Source organism: Pseudorca crassidens, chromosome 6 (genome assembly GCF_039906515.1).
Source record: "Pseudorca crassidens isolate mPseCra1 chromosome 6, mPseCra1.hap1, whole genome shotgun sequence".
In the NCBI taxonomy this organism is placed as follows: Eukaryota; Metazoa; Chordata; class Mammalia; order Artiodactyla; family Delphinidae; genus Pseudorca; species Pseudorca crassidens.
Window position 1 is genome coordinate 133,975,128 of NC_090301.1, and position 16,781 is coordinate 133,991,908.

The 16,781-nt window shown below is 53.9% G+C and overlaps 1 protein-coding gene across 2 annotated transcripts in view; it reads right to left on the reverse strand.

Annotated features, from left to right (window-relative positions):
* Nucleotides 1-11,788: 11,788 nt before the first annotated feature.
* EPB41L5 (erythrocyte membrane protein band 4.1 like 5) overlaps nucleotides 11,789-16,781 on the reverse strand; it is a 146,036-nt gene continuing 141,043 nt past the window's right edge. For both annotated transcript variants that reach the window (XM_067742357.1, XM_067742356.1), the window contains exon 25: nucleotides 11,789-16,035. In XM_067742357.1, the coding sequence (XP_067598458.1) occupies nucleotides 15,969-16,035 (67 nt within the window). In that variant the 3' untranslated portion in view covers nucleotides 11,789-15,968. The remainder of the gene's footprint in view (nucleotides 16,036-16,781) is intronic.

Consider the following 16,781-nt stretch of genomic DNA (forward strand, 5'->3'; position numbering starts at 1 on the left):
GCGTTCAACTCTGCATGCTGTGGCGGACGGGCACGGCTCATAGGGTGCGCCCTCCCCTGCGACCCTCCACCACCCTGCTGTCCTCCGCGGGCACCTCGGATGTGAGATCACAGAAAACATATACACTGGTCTCTGTCCCTGGTCCCTGACACAGAGCTCCTGAACCCCTTGTAAATTCCTAAGTGATAAAAGTACTGGGAGCATCTTTTGTTATCATGAGGTGATGCTGGGTGGCTCCTGGGTGGGGCTGGTCACCAGAAAGACCAAATTGTGATTAGACGCTTGGAATTTTCACCCCGTCCCCCAGAGAGAGGAGAGGGGCTGGAAATGGAGTCAGTGTTGGATGACGCCCACGTGAGGAAGCCTGCCTCAACTCCCACTGGTATGTGGTCACAGAGCACCCAGGTGGAGGAACCAGGAGGGCGATGCTCCCGGGCTCCATGGGGACAGAAGCTCCTGTGCTTGGGACCCTCCCAGACTTGGACTCCGCTTCCAAACAAGGTCACAATGGCTGGTATTGGGGGTTAGGACTTGACCAGATCTTTCTGGAGGGGGCGATCCCACCCCAACACGAAGGTCGTGGAGAGTGGCCCCAACCTCCAGGAGCTAGTGAGTCTAAGTTGTAAGTGGCAGGATTTCTGCCAGTTTGGGAAGACTTTCTCAACTGGAAGAGCCACCTCCCCCCAGGCCTGCTGGGGAGCCTCCCCGCCCCCGTTCGGGACGCCTCTCCCTGGCTTGGCCGTTGGCGCCAGGTGAGAGGCACGGCTGCCCCACAGCGACGGGGCCCTGCCCTCCCTGGGATCTATGGCAGCAGCTGCTCCCAGCTCCCCAGGAGGGGAGGAGCTCCCAGCCGGCCCCAAACAACACGGGCCCCTTCACAGAGAGGTCACCCTTCACCTGAGGGCCCCTGCAGGCGAGACTCGAGGATCACTGCCGGGACGGGAACAGCGGAACTGTCCTGGGTCGGGAGGTCTTGCTTCAAATCCCACCCAGGTAAGTTCAGCCGGATACCCAGGCTGGTGCAGGGCTCGGAGCACTGAGAGGCAGGGCTCACTGTGTGACCAGGGGCTGTGGGCAGGTGACCGATGTTGGCTTGTCTGCAGAAGCTCAGAGAGGCACCAGAGGGGGTGCTGCGGCCCCCACCCCATCGCTCCTCTCAGAGCTGCGCGCACGGAGCGGAGGGCCGCATCCTTTGCTAAGGCCGGCAGCTGCCAGCCCATCGGCCACACCTGCAGGCGTCACCTCAGCACTCTCGGCTTGGGGTCCTGCTGAAGGCCTGCAGCTGATGCTGAAAGCCAGCACCGTCTTCCCCGGAAAGCTCTCCTTCCCACTGGAGACGCTGAGGGTCCCCGGCTTCCCCATCCATCTCACAGCGTTCACCCCGCCGCGGCCGGAACCTGACCCCTCCAGGGCAGGCCTGGCCCGCTGCGGCTGAAGGACAGACAGGGCATGGCTCTAGCTCCTGAGCCGGCATCCCCTGGACGGGCCGTGGGGGACGAGAAGGGAGAAGAAGAATCAGAGAGAAGGGAGGTTGGGGCGCAGGAAGCAAGGGTGGTGAGAAGCACCCAAAGCCCCTCACAGACACGTGAGGCTCGGCTGCCCGGGGGTGGGGGGGAGGGCAAAGCTCCCGAGGCCACAGTTAGAGACGGGCAAAGGCCGGCCAGAGCCGTGACGCGGCCGTGCCAGGCACGGCCAGGGGCCTCGCGGGGCGCTAAGCCCGGGCTCCCAGGGCAGCGCTGACCTGGTGCAGACGTGCCTCTAGACCCGCAGGCCGCCGCCTCGAGCCCCAGGAGGCCAACCAGGGTCCAAAAGTCTGTTCCGCGCCCCAGCGGCGGGGCCAAGCCCAGGGCCCTCTTGGTGCGGCCTGGACCTTCCATCTCCGTGGACAGAGCAGCTTCTGCCGGAGGGACACAGGCTGCTCAGCCAGAGGGCGCTACGGCCTGGGCTGGGGTCTGATGGCAGCCCCTCCCCGGGGCCGCGCACCTGCCGGCCATGGCCAAGCCCTGCCACCCCTACCCACGGCTGCCCCAGCAGCGCCCCGCGGGCTTCGGTGCAGGGTCGCGGGGACCCGGAGCGGCCCCGCGTGCCGCCCCCCACAGGGGCCCCGGCACCTCTTCCGGCTAGGGGACCATCCTGCTGAGTTTGGATGCGCCGGAGGGGCTCAGCTCAAAGGCGCACAGAGCGTGGGAAAGCGACGGCCTGGGACCCGGAGGGGGACAGAAGGGCCACACCTGCCAGACAGAGCAGCCCAGGCAGGAAGTCCCCCAGGTCAGTGAGCCCGTCCCTGCTGCCCCCACGGCTCAGGGGCTGGACGGCCGCCCATCACCCGGCACCGGCACCGGCACTGGCACCGGCACCGGTCGGGCCCGCCCGCCCTCCAGCCTCCCCCGCAGCCCGTGCCCCCGCGCGCCCCCCGGGGCCTCCGACAGACTTGAGCAACGAGCCCTCTCACAGGCCTCCAGCCGCATCGGGGCTGCCGCAACGCCCCGCGGTGGGCCGGACGGGAGGCACAGGACAGTGCCTAGCCCCACCTCACCCCTCAGCCTGCGGGCCTCCTCCCCTCCAGCCCCACGGGGCAGCTCCCTTTCCGAAAGAGCCACGCGCGCACCGTCAGGACGGCTGCGACTCCCAGCTCCCGGAAGGCGCCGTGGGAGGGCAGAGACCCAGCTGCTTCGGAAAGACGGCTACTCGGTGAAAATTCACCCTTTCCCCGCGAGCTCAGGAAGGACTTGAAGTTTCTACCTCCCCCTTCCCAACTGCGATTCCACGGCGTGGATTTCTCAGCTTGGAGGTGTTTACTATGATCTTCAAGTGGTCCGTTATTCTATCTTCTTCAGGTAACTTGGTGTGCCTTCCCTCTCCTATTCCTTTTTGCAACAGTTTTCAAATAAGGGTTGAACTGGAACAAGGGTTCACCTTCCAGGAGGTCTCGGTCGTAACATCGCGCCCCGAGTTGCCCCCCTTTGCCTTTCTCTCCGGGCCCCGAGTGTGCTCTCTTCCTCTCCGTCCTTTGGCTTCTTCTGCTTCCCTGAAGACGGGCCTGTCCTCCAGAGCACCTTCTAGTGGTGTCTGCAGTTCTTCCTTCTCTTGATGGATTTTTGACGGCTGTTTTGGTCACAGTTACTCGAAATGGGAGGTGTTTCCACCCATATTCTCAACCTTTCTGGTGAGGCTGGCCACAGCCCAATCCCAATGTGCCTGAATACCTAGATTTCTCACCTTTCAGGTCTTTTTGAAAATTCTCTATGTTAACTTCAAGTAAAGATGTTGGTCTGTAGTTTTCTTTCTGTTGGTAGGTCTCTGTCTAGTTTGAGTAACAGGGCAATGCTGGCCTTGTAGAATAAGTTGGGGGGTGGGTCCTCCCTCTTCCATTTCTTGCAAAACTGTGTAGAATGAGCGTTATGTCCTCCTTAAATGTTAGTTAAAATTCTCTAGTGAGACCATCTGGGCCTGAAGTTTCCTTTGTGGGAAGATACTTAACTACAGATACACTTTCTTTTGTTTGCTCATTTACATGTCGTCTGAAGCTCCTTTGTCCGACACTGATAGTAGCTGCAACAGAGACAATGTGGGCAGCAAAGCTTAAAATATTTATATCTGGTCCTTTTGAGAAAAAGTCTGCAGACTCCTGGTTTAGTGGATGAAGCCTGAGTTTAGGAGTTGACTGATGGAGTTACATATGAATCTCAGATATTTTCCTAAGTGAAATTTCAGAGAAAGTTACTTAGCACTAATGAGCCTTAGTTTCCTTATCTGTAAACTAGAAATACCAACAGTCAACGCCTTCTATAAGGCTTATTTCATCTCCAGCCTAAGACTATTACCGTAGACTCTCATTTTCTCAGTTTGTTTTTTTCCCATAATTTCTTCTATACTGATATGACTACTTAGGTTATCTATTTCTTCTTGAATGAGCTTTGGTAGTTTGTGTCTTTCAAGGAATTTCTCCATTTCTTCTAAATTGTCAGCGTTATTGGCATAAAGTTGCTCATAACATTCCCTTATTGTTTTTTCAAAAATTTTTTAAATTTATTTTGTTTCTCTTGAGTGAAAGATCCTTTAAGTTCTACAGGGCTTTACAATTTTCAAAAGTTTCACACACATAATTTCATATAATCCCCCTTATTATTCTTCAGGGTATATCGATTCTGTTGTGATGTCACCTTGCTACCTGAAAACTGGGTTTGCCTCTTGGTGGGTGTCGAGCCAACGAACACAACCAAGCCAAGATCAGGAGAAGGAAGGATTTACTATTACTTGCAGCAAGTAAGGAGAGCACTGGGGATCCTTCCCAAAGCAGTGTCTACCCAAACAGCAAAACTGGGGACGTCTTAAGCTAAGAGTACATGCATATTCATGAGGCGGCTGGAGCAGAGGAGAATTCAGCATAGAATTGGGGCAAAGGTCAACAGAGTCCAAGCTTTAGTTGACTGCAATCAGGAGGGTCATCATCATCATTCCATCCTCCGCCTGGGAGGCGGCCTGAGTTCCTGAAGAACTCAAGAGACATATTGTTCTGTGTATCACGTGAGGAGAACCAGGGCCCTGCCCCAAGGCTGCACTATTGCTCCTTGACGCTCCTCCCCTGTCTCTGCATCCCCTCCCTTCCCTGAACCTGCCCTTTGGAACTCAGGGAAGGTTGTGGAGGCTGAATGAAGCCTATTTCCTACAAACAAGAATCAGGGGGACACAGAAAGGACTTGTACCCAGCAACCCCACAGGGTCCCGCTCGGTTTCAACCTCTCTATTAGTAATTTGTGACTTCTTTTTTCCCTGATTTTACAAAGAACCGCCTTGTGGTTATTTTTATTTCCTCTATTATTTTTTTGGTTTTCTTTTTCATTGATTACTTCTCTTTATTATATTCTTTCTTCTGCTTATTTTGGAATCAATTACCTTCTCCTTTTACTATTTTTGTAAGGTGTAATCTGGGGTCACTGACTTGAGTCCTTCTTTTCTAATATATGCATTAAGTGCTATCAATTTTCCTTTGTTTACTACTTTAGCTGCAGCTAGCAAATTTTGAGATTTTGTGATTTTATTTTCATACAATTCAAAATACCTTTAAATTTCCCTTTTGATTTCTTCTTTCACCAGTAAGTCATTTAGAAGTGGGTTATTTACAATGTTCATTGCAGCACTATTTACAATAGCCAAGACATGGAAGCAACCTAAATGTCCATCGACAGATGAACGGATAAAAAAGATGTGGTACATATATATGATGGAATACTACTCAGCCATAAAAAAGAATGAAATAATGCAAGTTGAAGCTTCATGGATGGACCTAGATATGATCATACCAAGTGAAGTCAGTCAGACAGAGAAAGACAAATACCATGTGATATCACTCATATGTGGAATCTAATTTTTTAAAAAGATGAAACAAATGAACTTGTTTGCAAAACAGAAACAGACTTACAGATATTGAAAACAAACTTATGGTTACCAAAGGGGAAACATGGTGGGGGTAGGGATACATCAGCAGCCTGGGATGAACACAAACACACTACTATATATAAGATAGATAACCAACAAGGACCTACTGTATAGCACAGGGAACTATACGCAATATCTTATAACCTATAATGGAAAAGAATCTAAAAAAGGATATATATGTATAACTGAATCACTTTGCTGTACACCTGAAACTAACATTGTAAATCAACTATACTCTAAATAAAATTAAAATATAAAAAAATGAGCAGCAATCAAAAAAATTTTTATTTAAATAAAGCATATGATGGCAACAGCAACAAAAGAAGTGGGTTATTTAGTCCCTAAATACTTGAGAAGGTTCCAGATCTCTTTCTGTCACCGGTTTCTAGTTTAATTCCATTATAGTCAGACAATATACTTTGTATGATTTGAATGTTTTAAAACTCATTAAGACTTGCTTAGTGGCCAGGATATGGTCTCTCCTGGCAAGTCTTCAGTGTGTACTGTAAAATAAATCATTTTAAAGTGTACAATTAATTGGAATTTAGTATATTCGCAACGCCGTGCAGACACCATTTGACAACATCAGGTGTTGTCTAGTGTCAACATTTTCAGAATCCCCAAAGTGAAACCGAGCAGGACCCTGTGGGGCTCCTGGGCATGGAAGCCCTTCCGTGTCCCACTGTTTCTTGTTTGTAGGGAATAGGCTTCATTCAGCCTCCATGACCTTTCCTGCGTTCCAAAGGGCAGGTTCAAACAGCTGCTAATCAGGGAAGGGAGGGGATGCAGAGACAAGGGAGAAGAAGTCAAGAAACACTAGTGCAGCCTTGGGAAAGGTCCTGGCCCCGCCTCAAGGGATACACAGAACAGGATCTCTGAGCTCTTCTGCAGAAGTAAAACCCCCAACAAAAGCTCACCAGGAGACACCCTGAGGCCAGATTAAAGGAGCGCAGGCCCTGCGCACACCCTGGTCCTTATCAGCAACCCTGCCCTTGAACCACTGCTGTAAACTCCTCACCAAATCCGCCCCCCACCCCGGCCCCGGTTTGGGACACACAGTTTTGAGGGCACGAGCCTGCTGTGTCCCCGCTCTGCCTGGCAAAACAATAAAGTTGTTCTTTTCTGCTTCACCCCAAAACTCTGTTCTCTGAGATCCGATTCGGCACCGGTGCGCCGAGGCCGAGCTTTCGGCATTAGGGGAGACCCCACGCCCATTAAGCTGGTCCCCCACCTGCAGCTCCTGGCAGCCACTGACCTGCTGTCTGTGGATTTACCTGCCCTGCATCTCTCACAGTAATGGAATCACACGACATGCGACTGGGATCTGGCTTCTGCTACACAGCGCAATGTTTGCAAGGTGCACCCATGTTGTAGCACGTACTTTATTCCTTTCCATGGGTGAGCACACTGTGTTTATCCATTCATCCACTGACGGACACCTGGCTGTTTCCACCTTCTGGCAGCAACCTTCCAGTGCCATGAAGCCAAGCATATCTTTGGTGCCTCCCCACCAGGACTGTTCTACTGTTCTACTGGAATGGAAGGAAACTACCTCAACATGATAAAGGCCGTAAAACCCACAGCTGACACCACGTTCAATGGTGAAAGACTGAAGGCTTTTTGTCTTGGTTCAGGCTGCTTTGACAAATGATCATAACCTGGGTAGCTTAGACAGCAAACATTTCCTTCCCACAGCTCTGGAGGCTGGGAGGCCGGGAGCAGTACGCCAGCCTGGTGGTGTGCTAGGCCAGGGCCCTCTTCCTGGCTCTGTCCTCATGTGGCTTTCCTCGGCACACGCGTGCAGAGAGAGGTATCTGCGTCTCTTCTTCTCTGTATAGGGCATCTATCCCATCATGGGGGCTCCGCTCTCATGATTTCATATAAACCTAATCACACTCCAACGGCCTCACCTTCAAACACCATCACAATGAGGATTACAGCTTCAACGAGTGAATTCTGGGGGGACACAAACACTCAGTCCATGGTGCTTTTCCTCTAAGATCAGGAAAAAGCAAGATGCCTTTTTTTGCCACTTGTACTGAATACTGGAAGTCCTAGGCAAAGAAATTAACCAAGAAAAAGAAATAAAAGGCACCCAAAATCAAAGGGAAGCAGTAAAATTATCTCTGGATATTCACATGCAATGTGAATATTATGCGTAACAATTAACTCAAAATGGATCAAAGACATAAATGTAAGAGCTAAAACATATGAAACTCTTAGGAGAAAATATAGGCTATAGGGAAATCTTCATGACATTGGATTTGACAGTGATTTCTTGGATGTGACACCAAAAGCACAGGCAACGCAAGAGAAAATCAGATAAATTAGACTTCATCAAAATTTAAAAATTTGCACATCATAGGACATCATCAACAGAGTGAAAAGGCATTCCACAGAATGAGAGAAAATATTTGTGAATCATTCATCTGATAAGAGATTAACATCCAAAATGTATCAGGGACTCCTAAAATTCAACAACAAAAAATAAACAATTCAGTTTAATAATGGACAAAGGATTTGAAGAGCCATTTCTCCAAAGAAGATACACAAATGCCCAACAAGCCACATGAAGATACTCAACGCCACTGATCAACAGGGAAACAAAAATTAAAACTACAATCAGATCACTACGCCCATCTGGATGGCTATTATAAAAACAAACTAACAAACAAAAAAAGAAAACAATAACCATCGGTGAGGGTGTGGAGAAACTGGAGCACAGGGGCACTGCCGACGAGAACGTGAAATGATGCAGCTGCTGTGGAAAATGGTTTGGCAGTTCCCCAGAAAGAATGACGTTATGGTTCTGCAATTCCACTCCTGGGTTTATAGCCCAGAGATTTGAAAGCAGGGACGTGCACAGATGCTCATACACCCATGTTCCCAGCAACAGCTAAAAGGTGTAGGGGAGCAGGTACCGTCCCAGAATAGGTCTCTTTGGCATATTAATGGTTTTAAGCTGGTTATTTTCCGGGAAACAGCAGGCGTAGAAGAAATTCTGAAAACCAAGTAGGAGTCACCGTTTTGTAAGAGACAGGGACATTTACCAGGGGAATGTCCCTGTGCAAGGGCGTCCCCCTCGCTGTACCAGGACACGAGGACGACCGAATCTCTAGCAGCTCCTAGGGGCGGAGAAGGTAAGGACTTCAAGAACCTTGCCCTTGTTTACCTGGTCTTCCCTGGTCACCTCTCACAACCGACTCTGCCCATCCTCAACATCCTCTTCTGCTTTGGGCAAGGACGGTATCCAAGGTGAGGGCTTCGGCCGTCTGAACAAGGTACTCAGGTTGTCTGGGTCTCTCCCGGGTCCACGTGTTTCTAGACTTTGCTGGATTTTCTCCTGTTAATCGGTTTCACGTCAGTTTAATTCCCAGACCAGAAAGAAGAGCCTAGGAGGGCGGAGGGACTCTCTTCCTCCCCGACAGGCAAATGCCTCTTGACAGATGAAAGGGTAAGCAAAATGTGGTCTGTACACACAATATAATTCCGTCTCAAAAAGGAAGGGAATTCTGACACCTGCTACAGCATGGATGGACTTTGAGGACATTAGGCTCAGTGAAGTAAGCCAGTCCGGAAAAGCAGCACTGCAGGATTCCACATACATGAGGCACCTAGAAGAGGCGCATTCATAGACACAGAGAGTAGAAGGGTGGGTGCCAGGGCTGGGGGAGGGGAGTCGGTGTTTAATGGGGCCAGAGTTTCAGTTTGGGAACCATGGGAAAGTTCTGGAGCTTATGCCGGTGATGGCTGTACAGCGACGTGAATGTACTTAGTGCCCCTGAGCTGGACACTGAAAAAGGGTGCAATGGAAAATCTTACGCATATTGTATCAGTTTAAAATTTTTCAATTTAAATTGTTAAAATGGGTAAACTGGTAAATCACATATTTTATCCCAGGTTTTGAATTTTTTAACTAAAACATTTTAAACTGTAAAACGGTAATAAATTTTACATCATATAGCTTCCACCACAATAAAAAAAATTTTTTTTAATAAAAAACTTTTCAAAAGCTCCTTGGAGGGGAGAAAAAAGTGCAAACGCAGGAACGGCAAGTTGCCCCAGCCCCCAGCCCCCGGCCTCCCCGAAGCCACAGAGCCGCCCTGTAGAGAGGCCCGCGGGGGGCAGTGGGGCCTGTGCCTGGGCAGCGGTGCAGACCGGGGGACCGCTGACCCACCCTGTGTCCCTGCCCGTCTCAGGGCAGCAGTGGCGGCCCCCTGTCAGCCCTCCGGGCGAAGCAGGGCCCGAGGGCAGGGGTGCGGGGAGGGCGGACGTCCACCCGAGACTAGGAAGGGCGCCGGCCCCCACCCTACCCAGCGGCTGAGACTGCAAGAGTCGGGGTCCTGCCCTGAGGCCTCGAGCCCTGCGCACCGCCCACCCCGGGGCTCCTGGGCGTGTCCTCCCGCGGCCCCGGGAGTGGCGGCGAGGGTCTGGGCGCTGGAGGCTGAGCGGCCGCCGTCCGCCGCGGCCTCCCTCGGGAAGGATCCCCTCGTGGGGAGCATCTCGCCACCAGCTCCGCCGTCTCCAGGCCGGGTGCGCTTGGCGGCAGGAGAGGGCACAGAGGCTCGCGGTGCCTTCTGAGGGTCTGTCAGGGTGGCTCCTGCAGGACTGATGGAACACAAGCCCCGGGCCTCCTGGGGCTCTGACGGCACGAGTCCACACGGCCACCGCCTCTTGCCCCACCTGCCCCAGTTCACGGCCACTGGGCGTTCGCGGGCCACGCCCGGCCCGGGCTGCCCTGAAGCTCTCTCCGGCGTAAGAACACCCGTGGGCGTATCCAGTCCTCGCAGAAGAGCCATCGGTCCACAACCGCACCCCGTGGGTGTCCCCTGGGCCGGGCGGCCTCCTGTAGCTTCTCTCTCAACTCGGTGCAGCTGGGGCTCTGGCGGGGCTGCCCGTGGGCGCTGCCGACCCACAGGCCGGGCCGGGCCGGGCCTGGCTGTCCGTCGGAAGGGCGACCACAGAGCCACTTCCCTCTGCGCCACCACCAAGCCGGCCGTTCCCTGCCCCGCCCCCCCCCGGGCTAGACGGCGCCTGCCTGCGGGTGCTCCCAGGCCCCTCCACCCCGCACCCTCAAACGCAGCCAAGCCTGGGGCAGCAGCTGGCCTGTAAGCCCCCCTGGGTCTGTGGCCGGACGGGAGGAGAGAAACTTGTGTGTCTCGTGAGCCCGCCCTGGTCCCCACCCTCAGTGAGGCAGGACGGAGGGGTGGCTCAGCATCCCACCCTGCACCCTGGGGTCCGAGGTGGAGAGGGCAACGGCCCTCCGAGACCCTGCTCCTGGGCCGTGGTGAAGGAGAGGGGCAGGCCACCAGAACAGCACAGCAGCACACGCAGGACGACCCCCCTGCGGTTTCCGCGCGGGAATCACCAAACCCGACTTTTCCACACAGCTCGAGAAGCACCCTGAGGCTTCCTGGCCCCCAGGGCACAGGAGGTGCCAGGCCTGGGGCTCGGGGTCTGATGCCCGGGGCCCACTGTTTGCTGTGTGTCCTGCAGCGTGGTGTCTGCTGGTCACCTAACGAAGTTTGAAGGAGCTCCCCCGTGTTGGTGGGTGGCGGGAGGTTTGGGGTTACTGGTGGGGACACGACACCCCCGTGCAGAACAGCCTGGCGCCCAGGAGGTGCTAAGTCACAGGGTGCTGTCCGCCCACCCAAGCATGCTGGGCTCAGAAAAGCAAAGCCCTGCCCGCGCGCCTCTCGGCTTCACTCTGCGGGGTGTGGGAACCCGGGACCCCAGCAGGAAAACCAGGGCTGCTGAGACAGCAGGCCAACCGGGTCTTGGGGACCGGCTTCACCGGCACCCTGGAAGCCTGGGGGCGGATATGCCCTCCCAGATGCAGAGACGTGGAGGGCCCAGGCTCCCTCGGCTGCCCCACTTCGTTCTGCCTTTGGTTTCAGGGGGAGCCCTGCAGCTCAGGGGACACAGGGCAAGGTCGGACGTGGCTTTCCTTGCTCCAGGACAAGCCCTCTTCTCAGTTCAAAGGTGTCCTCCCTGGGCCTGAGATGACCGCAGGGCAAGGGAGGGAGAACAGGGCGCAAGGGGCAGCGGCACGGGGGCGGCCGGCCACCAGGTCTCGCAGGAAGTGGGCAGCGGAGCGGGGCTTCTCCTGCCTCACGCTGCTCCTCCCAGGATGCGCTGGGGGCGGCCGAGGTGTTCCCAAACTTTCAGGATGCCTCTAGCCCAGTTACACCATCGCTCTGAAACGAGCGCCACACAGCACGGTGCTGCTTCCGCTCACCGCTCGCATTCGTGCGGCAGCGACTCTTGCTGACAGTTCTGCCGAGGAGAGGAACGCCCAGCCGGTGGGTGGGTGCTGCACGTCCAAGAAACCGGGACAGCTCATCAAGCGTGAGTGTTTCACAAAAGCTTTATTTGTGGTCACATCTACAGCTGTCATCTCAGTGTACAAACAGCTCACAGCTGAGTGCAGCGCTTCTAGTACAAGTCGTATAAAACCGCGGACACGTGGCATGAAGAGTGCACTTGATAAAAAAATAAATTACACTTTAAAAGCTACTGCAAAGCTTTACACAGATAAAAAGTAAACACAAAATAGTTAGTGAGGTCCTTGTAACTGTCTATCGTATCCAGCTATGAAGATCCAAAGAGCAGGGCTCTGTGCCCGAACGCCTCTCCGACAAAGAAACCTGGAGCGTGCCTGAGCTGGTGTCCGCACCACGGCGACACGGGGGTCCCCGGACACCACGTCTCAGAGCTGGAGACAAGCACAGCTCCGCACCTGCGACCTCGGCCCAGCCGGCTCGGGGTAAATCTCTGTGAACCAAGCAACGTCCCTCATCCTGGAGGCTAACAGGTAGCAGGAGCTTCCCGCTTTCTTCTGACCGCTCAGGAGCCACAGCGTCCACATGGTGAGCGCAAAAGAGAACAAGTGATATGGCAGTGTGTATCATGCACTAGAGGTCTCCAGGTTTCAAGCAACCAAAAGGCTGAGGGCGAGATGCATCAGAAGTGCGGAGACCTGGCGGCCTTCGGGGACGGAGGCCAGGCCTGCCCCGGCCCACACGTGAGTGAGGGTGCCGGGGCCTCCAGGGCTAGCCCACCCTCGGAGTCCATCTGAACACGGGCCGCACGCAGCCGGGCCCTCACCAGCCCTGCTCCGGACAAAACTGCCTGCTGGCCCGCCCTCGAGGAGAAGCTGAGGCCCTGGCTTCTCCGGGGCCTGACTCAGAACAAGAGAGCCTTTCCCGTGTCAGTGGCTGCCACACAGCTCTGCTCTCGGAGGTGTTTGCAGTGACCCTGGCGCTGGTCTGAGAGGAGACAGGCAGGGCGGCCAGAGCCGAGACACAGGAGGGCAAGCAGCCAAGATGCAGGGCTGCCCCGGGCTCCACCCTCACCTGCCACAGAACACGTGTGGCCGCGCGCACACACACACACACACACGCACACACACGTAAAGACAAAAGCCTAGTAGACTAGAAGACACATTCTTAACGAGATTTTTTCTCAAAACAACATTTTAGACAAGCAGCTAAGGGTACGTCTAAATTTATCAAGAGCAAAGGCATCTAATCACTCTGTTGTTCACCAGGGTTTCCTCAAGGGCAGGAATAAAAGGGCGATGAATCCTTCCTGTGTACACAAAGGGGACACTACGACCTCTGTGAGGTCCCCGAGAAACAGGATATCCCACAAGTTCTGAAGAGGAGTCTAGGGGAGAAAACCGACACCTACCCAGCTCACTGTAAGCCCCCAGGGCCAGCTCTCCCTTCCCTGACCTGACCTTCCCCGGCCAGGACCTAAAGCCAGCTGATCTGAGCTCCCGCCCTTTCCACTCCCCACCCACCCAGACAGAGGCGGCAGCAGGGTGCCCCCTGCAAACCATCAGAAAGCGCAGACCCCTGCAGACCAACGAGGCAACAGCAAGAGGACACACGCAGCCCCCCAACCTGAGCCCCTTAACCTGCTCACAGCCACAACTCCATCATCCCGGCTCCTAGTGAGTTAGCAGAGCGAAAGCTGGTTCTGGAAAGCCTGGAAAGAAAGTGACACAGAGCTGAGTCTGTGGCTCAAGCAGCCTCCTGTCATTTCTGCTGAACGGCTCTGTCAGCTCAGCTATAAACCCGTCGTCCTGCTCTTTCCAAATACGTGCTCGTCCCTCCTGACTGGATCCAACACGGCCAGGGCTCTCCTGATAGCTACACTGTCCTACTGCGTGGGAGCCTCTCTAGACACAGAGAAACTTCCCGCCCAGCCAGCCACCGTTTAGAACAGCTACTGGGCTGTTTCAGCTCATCCGGGGACCAGAGCTGCACTCAGCCGGTCGGGTAGTTCCGGTGGGCAGGAAGACGCTAAGATCTTCTGTCACCAGAAACCGTGCCGAGGGCCAGCGGCCTGCAGGGCTGCCACAGCGAGGTGCCCTCCCCCAGTGTAACCGCCTGCGTCCTGGTCCAGAGCCATCGCACACCTGGCTCCCTGCCAGCATCCTTCCCTGACTCACACCTGCTGCTCCCCCCCCCCCCCCCCCCCGGCACCTGTCCCATTCTCAGGTCAGCGGAACAGGGTGAACGTTACAGGCGCCCGGGGACGGCACCTGCAGCAGACAGGAAAGGAAAGGTCTACCTGACAGGTATCTATTCTGTCAGGGCTAATTCATTAAAGTATTAATTTCCATACGTACCATTCTTGCCAGGACGTGAGACAGAATTTCCTTTTACCTTGAGATTCAAATGCACTGTAAGAAAGTCCCTATCAATATTCTGACTGGCAAGAATACAGGTACCTGAAGACACAAAGCTTACGCAATGTTTTCAACAACTTAATTCCAAAATCTAGAAAGCTGCTCTGTGACCAGAAGCACAACCTTAACCTTCTACCTTCAGGGTCGTCGGTGTGCTGAAAACTCGATGTCCAGTCCAGCATGTCCCAGGTCAAGTCCCTGGTTCTAGGTGTCATTAGAGCTGCGAGAAAATCTGTTTGACAATTACGAAGTGGTACGAGCTCCCCCAACGAAATCCACGAGCTTAGGATAACAGCTAAGGGGAGACAGCCAACAAGAAGTGCCAACTGTCTTTCCTTCGGCAGAACTGTCTTGTGAGAAAGTCGTTTCCAATCTCTACGGCCCCCTGGGAACAGCACAAGATTAAGATCCCAGGGCTTTCCAGTCAGACAAGAGTGTGCGTTTGCCTGAGTGTGAGTATGTTACAGGGAACCCAGGACCATCCAGAACATGGAGTTTTAAAGATCTGAAAACTGGATGTTCTTTTCTGGTGGACAGCAGACACTAACACTCAATTACGTGCACACCGCAGGGCAGCAGACCAAAACCAAATTCCAGGAGGTAGTTTAGCACCAGCCCTCGGTAACAGGGATTCACAACAACTTTACCAACGCGATTTCCAGATCGCCCTCATTCCCCACAGCAACTGAGGTTTCCTTTACGCAGTCCAAAGTTTTGAAGCTAAAATAGTGCTTCTCTGGGTGCTGGAATTCTTTTCTCTACTTTCTATAATGAGCATATACTACTTTAACATCCAGAATTGTCTGTGCGGATGGAAAGTAGTGAGGGACTTCTAGAGAACCCTTTCTAACGAACACAAGATCCCTAGCGTTCTTGCGGCACCTCGCATTTAGTTTCAGACGTGAATCCCCTCAACCCGACTCCCTATTTCTATCCTGGCATTTTTTCCCTTCAGGTTACACCATCTCAATTTATTCAGCTTACATTAAAAGGAAATGGAGCCCACGTCCAAATGGGGACCTGGACACTACTGTGCTCTCCTTCGCCGCCTGAGCCGACCTCAGCCTTCAACCCCACGCAGCCCAGGGAGCCGTGTGGACGCCTGGAGGTCTCTGCGGCCACCCCACCCCTTCCAGGCCAAAAGCTACAGGATGCGCGTGCGCTCCACGCAGGTTTGCTTCCCAAGGGACGGCTGGGCTGAAAAACTGTGCCGGGCAACTGACTCCTCTGTAATTCTTCTCAAGGTCTGTCTTACCTTGATGTAAACCTGGAGTATTAAGATAGCCAGTCCAGCCAAAAGTCAAAAGTATGGGAGACATCTGAAAACCCTCTGTATTCTAAAAACCTCTCTTTAGTAATAATTAATCTACCTCAATTCCTGATTTCCAGGCAATGCACAGAAGGGTACAATTTCTATAGCAGGCGTTCACGTTAAGGACACTCACCCTGACACCAGAGAGAGAAGTAACCTTCCCAAGGCTGCTGACCACCAGGGACGGCCCACCCAGGGGGGGCGTCATGAACAGTCACAACCACTGGGCGGAGCAAAGAGCTCGGAAAAAACCACAGGGAAAGGGATCCCCCGCGGCAGGAATTCACAACTTCGAACGAAATGAGAGAAAGTAAAAGATCACAGACGCTCACTTGGGCTAACGTGTAGTGTAATTACGCCCTTCCACCTGGACGGAAATGTAACTGCTTTTTCAGAGGTGAAGTCACACCCGGGTGAGCTCTTTTACCCACAAGTGCAGAACCAGCTCCAGCAGAAGCGGACTCCAGGACGGACGGCTGGAGGGCCCGGCCTCGGGTCACGGTGGGGAGTGGCCGCCCCTCAGAGCTCTGTTGTCAGCAAACACTTCTGCTTCAAGGTGGCTTCTCCAGCAGAGGCTGGAGCCGAGCTGACAGGAAGAAAGAACACGTTACTCACTTTTTGGAAAATGCAAAGACCATCCAAGGCGGAAGCGACCTGCGTTTCTCCCAGGCGCCTCGCGGAGCATGCGGAGAGTAAAGAGGGGTGTGTAGTAGCACTTAACGTAGGCGATTCCGCAGAGGGTCATTTTCTAGATAACTGATGCTTATTCCATCTTGAAATGGAACCTAAAGACATCAATTTCCCCTGCTTCCTTGGATAAAATACACCGAACAGACACCTCATTTCTTGCTGAGCCAGGGCTGTCACAGAACACGGAGGACAGGGCTGTGCCGAGCGCCATGGCAACACGTTCGGCAAAGCACCAGGGCCGGGGGTCCCGTGTGTCCCCACGCGGCCCCCGCGGCGGCTCTGAGCCCCGCGCCACCTCCCCTGCTGCGTCAGAGGTGAGGCAAGAGTAAGAGTGCGACGCTTCGCCGCAGGGCAAGGGCATGCGTGGAGGTGCAGGCTTCAGGGAGACTGAAAACGATACCGAAGTCCCAAGGCCAGAGGTTAACATCGTTGATGTGCTATATCAAGACGTGTGAACGAAACCGCCGTCACTGGAACCCCCCCTTCCGCGTTTCCACTCCACAGAGACGACACTGCCGACTGGATTTTCCTGATACTTCCCTTCTTGTTCTGGATCCCTGGTTCTCAAAGCGGGGTCCTGGAACTTGTCATAAGTGCAAGTTCTTAGGCCCCGCCCCTGGCCCACTGGCCCAAAGCCTCAGG